General features: G+C 36.8%; 1 protein-coding gene, 1 long non-coding RNA gene and 1 pseudogene across 2 annotated transcripts in view; 1 reads left to right on the top strand and 2 right to left on the bottom strand.

Annotated features, from left to right (window-relative positions):
- The window catches only part of LOC102888346 (tubulin alpha-1B chain), a 3,432-nt gene extending 2,523 nt beyond the window's left edge, over positions 1 to 909 (bottom strand). Inside the window, 1 exon segment of the mRNA XM_025050244.1 lies at positions 760 to 909. Within this exon segment, the coding sequence (XP_024906012.1) occupies positions 760 to 762 (3 nt within the window). The 5' untranslated portion in view covers positions 763 to 909.
- Positions 910 to 3,637: 2,728 nt separating this feature from the next.
- On the bottom strand, positions 3,638 to 3,756 carry LOC112483865 (annotated as a pseudogene).
- LOC112483835 lies at positions 3,700 to 9,215 on the top strand. Its single transcript, XR_003047790.1, has 3 exons — positions 3,700 to 3,758; positions 8,007 to 8,058; positions 8,436 to 9,215. It is a non-coding gene; the product is annotated as an uncharacterized LOC112483835 (long non-coding RNA).
- Positions 9,216 to 10,538: the final 1,323 nt, after the last annotated feature.

Here is a 10,538-nt window from a genome sequence, read left to right as displayed (position 1 = left end):
CAGATCTGGACTAAGATCGTATTTCCATTCTCTCAAAATTCCTCACCGCCACCATCTGTTCGCATACGCATTCCTAATGCAGCAGAGAGGCCATGGAGGAGCAGATGGCCTCTAGGGGTTGTTGGGAGTTAACTGCCCTCATGTATTGGCACAGTACAGCACCGTGACAGAGTCTTTCTCTACATTCATCTTATTTTCATTTATAAAACAACGAAAAGTCTGGACAGAAGACACACCCTCGCGCCAGAGCCGCAGCGGAGACTGCAGAGGCGTTCTCCCGCCACTCCCTGGCGGGGCGGTAACGGTCGCGCGTGCGCTTTTGTGTCAGGCTTCTTCCCGCCTCCGCTTTTCGCGCCGAGGAGGAAGTGAGGGAGGGGAGAGCCCGCGCGCACCCGCCAAAGGCAGGGGAAAGATAAGGGGGATGGGAACGCGAGGGAAAAGACTGTAGGGTCTCGGGGGGCCGCGCCCAGGTCTTAGGGGCTAAATAAGAGCCCTCACTAGGGTGGAGGGAGCCGGCGCCCCGCCATCCCGCTCCCAGAGTCCGAGAATCAAAGGCGACGGTCTCCTTCTTTCCCGGCCCTAGCCATTCTCCACAAGCCGGGGTCGATCTACTCCCACCCTCGCCTCTCGCCTTGGTTTCTGCCCCGCAAATGGAGAGCGCTGGTCGTAGTTCTCTACAGTTAGAAGCCTTCCGTGAACCCCCGGATTGTTTTTCCCCGTTTCCCCGAGCGATGGCGGCGCCGCTCGAGGCCCACTCACCATGTCTACGAGTTAGCAGGCGCAAGCGACAGGAGTAGACACCGGGTCCCGGTTACCGTCCCCGACAAGCTAAGAGTCGAGGTAAGTAACGCACTGGGGCGAGGGAGGTGCCAGAGCCGCTTAAGTAGCGGTCCAGGGAGGGGTGGGCGGGCATAGGCGGTGTCACGGCTGCGGGCCCCTCCCCTGGCCTGGCGGGCCCACTTGGTGGCCGGCTCTGCCGCCGCAGAGGCGGGCTCCACGGCTGGAGCCCCCTCCTTGCGTCGACCCTGTGGGGCTGGGGCCTCCGCGCCTGCGGGCCTCGAGCTCGGGTGCTGCAGTCTGCGGCGCATGGCTGCCGGGGCCTGGGCTGGGCACGGGCTAGGAAACAAACCATCCTGGGAAGGGAAGAGGAGCTTTGCCTTAATTTGGACGAACGCTAAGACTTAAAAGTCTATACGGTTTTAAAGAAGAAGCACCATGAAATGCAGAAACTTCTGGCCCGGATAGCTCAGCTGATTATGTTCATGTTGTCACAATTTGTCAGTGAGTTTTGCCTTTGCCTTTTCTCAGTTCCTTTAAAGTGTATTCTGTACTTCCTTGATCATGTGGAGGACGCGAGGTTTAGAAAATAGACTAGTTTTATTTGGTTTACTGTAATGACTTGTGCTTTAAAGATAGCAAACGTTGGAAGCAAAAACCAGTCATTCAAAGAGAGTACCTAAGCATTGATCCAATTGTTAAAAGGGCCCCATTTTTAGACCTCAACCAACTTTATAAAACAGCCTTAGGGGCTTTTAAAAAAGGGAGATTTAAAGACACATTTCAAATTTGGTAGCTGAATTGAGGAAGTGAAGACAGAAACTTGGGTAGGGACGAAATTGACACAGAAGGATTTTAGGAAGCAGGGATTCCTTGTTAATTTTGTAAAACTCTATAATAAATAACTGCTTTCTGTTAAACGTCAACCCTAATTGAAGAATAAAAATTTTTTTTAAAAAATACTGCTTTCTGTTATGTCAAGATAGATCAGTTGGTTATAGCTTAGTGCTAGGAGGCCCAGATTATAATGAATAGACTGTTTTCCTCCCTTTTCAGGAGAATCTACTTTAAGACTGTAAACCACATTGGTAACCTTTGGAAATGCATAAGGAGGTTAATTAGGGTTAAAGTGTGGCTTTAAATTGGTTCTAACAGAAATTTATTACTGTTAGTACACTATTTAAAATATCCTCCCAGTGATAGGGTATTAGTAACATAAAAGGTAAACATAAGACAGTAAAAATTCATAGTTCAAATTCAGTTATTACCTGATTCAGATTTGGTAAAGCCTTCATCCTTCGTGCCACAGAAATAGCTAATTTACACTGTTAATATGTGTATGTAGTTTGTAAGGATATATATTTATATATTATATATGTATTCTCCACTCACATTTACATGAACCTAGAATACAAACAAGATACTCATTTACTTCTAATAAATATTTTTTGTAGTCCTGTTAAAAGATTTTCGACTCAGATCCCAAATTTGCACACATTTCCCAAACTGGGTTATAGGGGACAGGAATATATTTGAATATTGTCTCACTTATTCTTGACATAAAAATAAATCCTATTAGTTTCAGGTTGTCTCATTTATTCTTTTTTTTTTTTTTAATTATGTGTCTTGTTCTTAAAAGGAGATGGAAATACAGGCATACATTTTATTGTGTTTTGCTTTATTACGCTTCATAGATACTCCATTTTTTACAAATTGAAGGCGAGACCCTTTTATTGCAGTGGTCTGGAACCAATCTCACAATAACTCAGAGGAATGCTTGTCATTAGTTTGCCTTAACTGGAAGAGTGAATGTTAGGGAACCACCCAGCTGAACTCCATTTTGCTGTCTGCTCTGGATGAAAGCCATTTGAAAGCAGGCACCTCCCTCCTCCTAGCTCTCTGCAGAACCTTAGAGCTTTCACTGCAGAGATTTGCTGCTGTGGGCTATATGTCTCCCCAGATACCTTCCTAAAACCATTAGCTTTGCTAGCCTTGTTTTCTGTGAATTCCCATGTTGTAAATGAGAAAGTATTTGAGGGTTTCTTTTTGCGTGTGCGTGTCCCTGATGATACTCAGGTTTCAGAGAGTAATAGAGCCAAAGGGACGTTTATACCAGATATCTAGTCTGATATCTATTTGCCAGAAAAATATTGAATAATGCTAAGTTAATTGATTTTGCTACCTCTTAAGTAATTGAGAGGAAAGGCTGACATTTTTTTTCTTTTGTACACATATCAAACTTATATGGATCTATTTGTTTATATTATATATGGATGTATACACTTTGTCTATATTTAAAAACTAAATAGTTATCTTTTGCTGGAATATAGACAGTATTATCTATCCAGTATCTTAACATTTTAACTGATTATATAGGTCTTTCTTTTGTTGGACTGTTTTAGGGCCTGTAACTATTTGCTTTGTCTTTGATGTAATTGGAGACCCTGTGCCTTTTGAGTCTCCCCATCTTTGCTACTTAATATTGTTGCCATTTGTTACTGTTCTAAGCAGTCAGTAACATTTTTGATAGTTTCATATTGTGGTTAGACACAAAAGTTCACAAAAAGTTTTGTTCATTAACCTACTCTCCAAGGAAAGACACAATTAAGAAATAGCAACTACTTACAAAGCAGCAACTATTTTCAAACATTTGGCCTTTTTTTTTATTAGTGTTATAAATTTATATATGCCATTTTAGGTTGTTTTTCCACAGATGGTATAGGAGAAAGAAAATGGGCTTTACTTTCAGATAGTCCTGGATAAAATTTTATCTTTGTCAGTTAATAGTGGTATGACTTTAGGAAAAGTTTTCATTTATTTATTTGTTTGTTTGTTTGTTTGTTTGTTTGTTTGTTTTTGATGCCTACAGCACCTGGTATTTCTGGGTGGTCTCCAATCCAAGTACTAACCAGGCCCGACCCTGCTTAGCTTCCAAGATCAGATGAGATTGAGCACGTTCAGGGTAGCATGGCCATAGACTGGTATGACTTTAGACTCCTAATTATCTTTCTTGAGCTTCATTTATGAATGGGAATCAATATTAGCTTGGAATCATCTTTTTCTCACACTGTCACATTCAATCCCATTAGTAAATTCTATTAGCTTTATTTTCAAAATATGCCCATCATTTTTTAAAATCACATCACCTTATAGTGTTTATAGAAGCTGAAATTACCTCGTTCATATGTTTATTTGCTTATTTAAAATTTTTTCCTAATTAGAATTCAACTCCATGTCTGGTTTTGTGGAAGTCAATCTTGGTTGCCCTTCCAAAAACCACTTTCTTCCATTCTTTGCCAAGAGAACCTCTTTTTGTTTGTTTCTTTGTTTGTTTTTAAAGGGTAGTTATGTGCTCAAACCCAGGGGACAAGTCAAGGAAACCCTTTGCCAGATTCTTATTTTCTCAATCTCCTTCATAATTGAATCCAGTCTGGCCAATGGACATAAAGGGAAGTCTGCTAGGGTATTTCTGGGAATGGTTTTTCTCCCTGATCAAAAGAGATTGTACCCTTGAGCAAAACCCCTTTGTTTCACTCCTCTCCATTGCTTTTTGCTTTTGGAAATGTTCTGTGAAGGTATGATGCCTGGAGCCAACTTAGTACCTTCAGGGTATTAATGTGAATAGAATCAAAGAAATGCCAACTTAGTGTCTGACACTGTGAAACTGCTGAGCCAGTCTTCAATCCATCTATCTCCAGATTTATTATAGTAGGTGCTTAATATGTAATTTGTTGCTGAATGTTGAACTTGGTGACTGATTGGATACACAGTGTGAGGGAAACTAAAGAAAGAGGTTAATTTTCATGTTTTTGGTTTAAATAACTGGTCGAATGGCAGTACTTTTCACTGAGATCAGAATACTAAAGGAAGAAGGAATAGGAACTGAAGAAAGGACACAGGAGAAGCTAATAGTTCAGCTTTTGACACATTTTGAGTTCAAATGTCTGTGATACATATATCTGGAGATATCCAGTTATATATGCAGATGTGGAGAGAGAAGAGAAAGACAGATTTGAGAGTCCTTGAGATTTAAGATAATTAAGCCATGGAGATGGATAGAACACTAAGGGGGAATGTGTAGAACTTAGGAGAGTGGTGGCGTTAGTAGAGAACCTAGCCTTAGTAGGGAATCTGAAGAATGAACACATTTAAAGTAGAGAGGAGGAGTCTATAAAAGAAGCCTGAGAAGCATTGATCAGAGAGGGAGAGCTGGGGGTCTCACAATCCAAGGAAAGGGAAAGTTCAAGGAGAAGTGGTATGTCAAATGCTGCAGAGAGGTTAGGTAGTATAAAGACTAGAAAGTGTCCATTTTATATGGAAAACAATAGGGCTTCTATTTTTGTTTATTGGATAAATATTTATTGAGAGTCTACCATGTCAAGAACTCCTTTTAAGTGTTAGGTAGATAAAACGACAGACAAAGTACATCCTTACCCTTATAGAGTTTATATTCTAGAGAAGGCGAAAGAAAATGAACATATAGCAAAGAGACATGAAATATAATGTTAGGTATTAATAGGTACTACTTTAGGTAATCTAGGAAGGCCTCTCTGAGGAGATAATTTGAACGAAGACCTGAATGAAGTGATAGAGTAGGCATTTCAAGCAGAGGAAACATCAAGTGCAAAAGCTCTGAGGTTGAGGGTGTATATTTTTTTTTTAGGCAGTATCAATAAGGTCAGTGAGAACAGAGCAGAGTAAGTGAGGGGAAGAGTGTTATGAAATGAGATCAGAGAAGTAGCCAATGTCTAGATCATGTAAGAGTCTTTCTTATTAGCCATGGAAAGACTGTGTTTTAGTCTAAAAATCGTAAGAATCCTTTACATAGTTCTGAACAAAGATATGACATATTCTATTTTATATTTTAAAAGGATCATTCTGGTTGCTATGAGAATAAACCATAGAAAGTTAGGAGTGGAATAAGGAATATGAGTTGGAAGGGAATTGTAGATAAGAGGTGATAGTTGCTTGGACCAGGGGTGGACCAGTGGTGGAGGTGGTAAAAAGTGGTGGGTTTCTGGATGTATTTTGAAGGTAGTGCTGACAGGGTTTATTAATGCATTGGATGTAAGGTGAGAAAGAAAGAGAAGTCAATCATGACCCCAAGGTTTCTGGCCTGAGTAACACTGGGGAATACTGAAAGAGAAACAGGTATAGGGAAATGGAGGGAATCCAAAGGTCAATTTTGGACATGTTAAGTTTTGAGATGAGGTGTGTTAGGCATTGAAGTAGAACATGTATTCTTTGATAAATATTTAAATTAATACAGTAGTCCCCCCATATCTGCATTTTTCTTTCCCTGGCTTTAATTATCTGCTGTCAACACATCACCACAAGAAGAGAGAGTATAGCACAATAAGATATTGCATTGTATGTTCACTGCCCATAGTTAGAGTTCATTCTGTCACCACACATTTGACCCCTTTTATCCTCCACCCTCTGGTAACCACTAGTCTGTTGTCCATGTCCATGTGTCTGTTTGTCCTGTTTGTCTGTTGCTTTTAGGTTTATATCCCACATATAAGTGATAACGTGATTTTCAGCATTTTTTGTCTGGCTTATTTTGCTTAGCATGATTATCTCAAGATCCATCCATGTTGTTGCAAATGGCAGTATTTCATCTGTTCTTATGGCTGAGAAATATTCCATTGTATTAATTTAAATTTAAATAGTCACATGTAGTGCCTACTATATTGGACAGTGCACATCTAAAAACTTGAGTATTTGAAGTTTTTATACAGAGAAGAAAGGAAGGCTCAATTTCCTCAGGTTAAATGAGAACTTGGTGACAAGGCACTTTGAAAGTAATGAAAATAAAATGCCAATAGTAACTAAAGAGGACTAAGGAGAAGATTTTAAGTAGAGATTTACCATGATCTGAATTTATGTATATCAACTATATTCTATGGGAAAGGAGCACAGATTTGGGAAATATTTTTAAAATTGAGAAAACAAGTTTTATAGCAGTTACAAAGGGAAATACTTAATAGGCTGATGTTTATTCTATGAAAAGAAAACGGAAAGCTCAATATTGAATGGGAAGACTTGTGGTAATTTAAAAATTCTTTTTTCTGCTTTTCTATAATTAACAAAGTTTATTTAATCTAGATGTATTACTTTTTTATAATTACAATTAATGTAATAAAAAGGTCAATATAAAGTAAAATGGTAGGTTAAGGTTCTAAGAAATACAAGTATTTATTTTTGACCTATACCTACTTTGTAAAAAAAAATAGCAGCTTTATTAAGATAGCAGGGATTATACAATCCACTCTTTTAAAATGTACTTTTTTTTTTTAAGTATATTCAGAGAATTGTGCAACCATCACTGCTCTCTAATTCAGAACATTTGTATCACCCTAAAAGAAACTTGGTACCCATTAGCAGTCACTCCTCATTCACCCCTCCTCCAAACTCCCGGCAACCACTGATGTACTTTCCATTTCCCTGGATTTGCCTATTCTGGACATTTCACATAAACAGAATCATATAATATGTGGCTTCTTTTACTTAGCATGATGATGTTTTCAAGGTTCATCTATGTTGTAGCATGTATCAATACTTCATTTGTTTAAATTGACAAATAGTATTCTGTAGTATCAATATACATTTTCTTTATCTATTCATCAGTTGATGGACATTTGGGTTGTTTCCACTTTTTGGCTATTATGAATAATGCTGTTATGAACATTTATGTACAAGTTTTTGTGTGCCATATGTTTTACTTTTCTTGGCTATATATCTAAGAGTGGAATTTCTGGATCATATGGTAACTCTATGTTTAACATTTTGAGGAACTGTTAAATTATTTTCAAAAGTGGGTGCACCATTTTACAATCCCGCCAGCAATATATGAATATTCCAATTTTTCCATTTCCTCACTTATAATTGTTATTTTTTTTTATTATGGACATCCTATTGGACTTGAGGTGGCATCTCATTGTATGTTAATTTACATTTCCCTAATGGCTAATCGTGTTAGGCACCTTTTCATGTGCTTATTGGTCATTTGTATATCTTCTTTGGAGAAATGTTTATTCAAGTCTCTATTCCTACACAGGATATTTCAAAGATTTTATAAGCTCTGTGCCAGGAACTGGAAGACAAAGACCAAATATTAATTTTTTATTATAGCACAGCCATATAATTTGCATTTACATTTATTCATTTGCATTTCTTATTCCTTTTATTTACTTTTCTTGATTTACTGGCTGGGACCTTCATTAAAGTGATGAAAGTAGCGGTGGTATGAGCATTCTTCCCTTGTTCCTGCTCTCAAAGGTAATGGTTTTAATATTTCAATTTTAAGTATATTTGCTGCAGTTTTTCTTATAGATATCTTTTATAAGATTAAAGTTTCTTTAGTTTGATAAAAATTTTTATCATGAATGAGTGTTCAAGTTTAGCAAATTCTTTTTCTGCATCTATTGAGATCCTCTTTTGATTTTTCTTTTACTCTGCTAATGTGGCAAGTTATACTGATTTGTTTCCTAAAATTAAAATAACCTTGAATTGCTGTGATAAATCAAACTAGGTCACAATGATTCATATTTTAGACTATACTATTAGGTTCGGTTTGCTAATATTTTCACGGATATTTAAATCAATACGTGGGGAATTGTTCTGTAATGCTGATTTTTCATACTTTTTTCTTTCAGATTTTGGTATAAGGGATTGATAGATTCATAAAGGAATGCACCATTTTTTCTGTTTTCTGGAAGAGTTGATGTAATATTGGAATTATTTTTTTCTTGAAATTTGGTGGAACTGCTAGTAGAGCAATCTGAACCTTGATGTTGCTGGCGGTGTTGTTATGGGAAGTTTTTTTTTGTTTTACTTCTTGATCGATTTCTTTAGTGGTTATGATTATTCAGATTTTTTCTTTCTTTCTTTCTTTCTTTTTTTTTTTTTCTTTTTGATTTTTATGAGTTTATTTGAGCTAAAACTAATGACAGTTGCCAGGAAGCAATATCTCCGATGCTGCTTTTATTTGTTCTGGAAGATTTTTTTCTCAGTTCGTCTTCATTTATAAATCTATTCGAATTAAATTCTTCATAACATCCTAGTTTATCTTTTTAGTGAGTGCAACTTCTGTGGTAATGGCTCCTTTTTCATTTCTGATATTGTTTATTTGTACCAACTGCTTTTTTTTTTAACCAGTTTTATCAGAGATTATCAATTATATTTTCATGGAAGCAACTTTTGGCTTTATTGATACTCTATATAGGTTTATTTTCTATCTTATAAATTCAGCTTTTATCTTGATTATTTTCTTCTAATTTTACAATTTCTTTAGTCTTTTTTTCTAAAGTTTTAAGATGAGCACTGTGAAAAGTTAACATAAGTGGAGCCATTTTAAAATAAAGCCAGATATTATCAACAGGACAAGTAATAACAAGTGTGGGAGAGGTTGCGGAGAAAAAGGAACCCTCATATACTGCTGGTGGAACTGCAAATTGGTACAGCCACTATGGAAAACAGTATGGAGGGTCCTCAAAAAACTAAGAATTGATCTACCATATGATCCAGCAATCCCTCTACTGGATATTTACCCCAAAGACTTGAAAACATTTATCTGAGAAGATATATGCACACTGATTTTTATAGCTGCATTATTCACAGTGGCCAGGACATGGAAGCACTTAATATGTGGGATATAAATCTAAAAGCAACAAACAAACATGACAAACAAACAGAGACTTATGGACATGGACAGTAGACTAGTGGTTATCAGAGGATGGGGGGAAGGTATTGTTGACAGACTGACGGGTCATACATCTTAAGAACCAATTCACACTTCAAAATCAACAGATTCAATCACAAAGTATCTAACAGTACCACTGCAGTGTAAAGCTAAAAGTAGATTCCTGGTAACTATGAGCTGTGAACACACAATACTATATATATGTCTTACTGTTGAATTGTACACTTGAAACTTACTAGATTTCGTTAACCAATGTCACCATAATAAAAAATAAATAAAATAAAATAAATAAAAAAAGAGCCAGAGCAGCCATTCCAGAGGATCTGCTTGCATGTCATGTTCCTTAAACTTTTAGAAGGTTTTAACTGGGTGAAATAACCTTTGGAGTGGGCCAAAGCAACATTGTCTTACAAACAACTGTTTGTAAAACTAACAGGAAAGCAGACATTCTGACCATAAAGACTGTTGATTATAGACTCTTTTTCTGAAAATAGAATCAGTAACCAGCCATGTATAAGCTAAAAAGTAATTCAGTTTTGTTAACACCAGTAGAAATTCATTTCTTCTATTCATGTAATTATTTCCCTTCCTTTTCTAATAAAAACTCTTTGCCTTCACCCTGTAATTGGGACACCATTTCGGTTTCTGTGCCCTCAAATTGCAATTCTGTGACCTCAAATAAATGCTTGTTGCTTCTCACTTTGACTTTTTATTTTTAGGTTAACAGTACTTAGTTCTTTGTTATTTAGATTTTATTCTTTTCTGATACATACAGTTGAGGCTATAATTCCTTATGTGCTTATACACTAAAAATCTATATTATACAGTTGTTGAGTACAATGTTCTCTATATATCCATTAGATCAGATTAGTTCACCAGGATATTCAAATGTTTTATACCTTTACTGTTTTTTGTATGCTTATTACTTGAGATGTGTTTGTGATAATTTGTTTTGGCAGTTCCATGAAACTAATACAATCATTTTAATTTTTTACCTCTATAATTTGTTTTATTTTTTTTCTAATCTGCTTGGTCATCTTTTATTGTTTCCTGTTTC

The sequence above is a fragment of the Pteropus alecto genome, unplaced genomic scaffold (assembly GCF_000325575.1).
Source record: "Pteropus alecto unplaced genomic scaffold, ASM32557v1 scaffold196, whole genome shotgun sequence".
NCBI lineage: Eukaryota > Metazoa > Chordata > Mammalia > Chiroptera > Pteropodidae > Pteropus > Pteropus alecto.
This window is presented reverse-complemented; position numbering and strand designations above follow the sequence as displayed.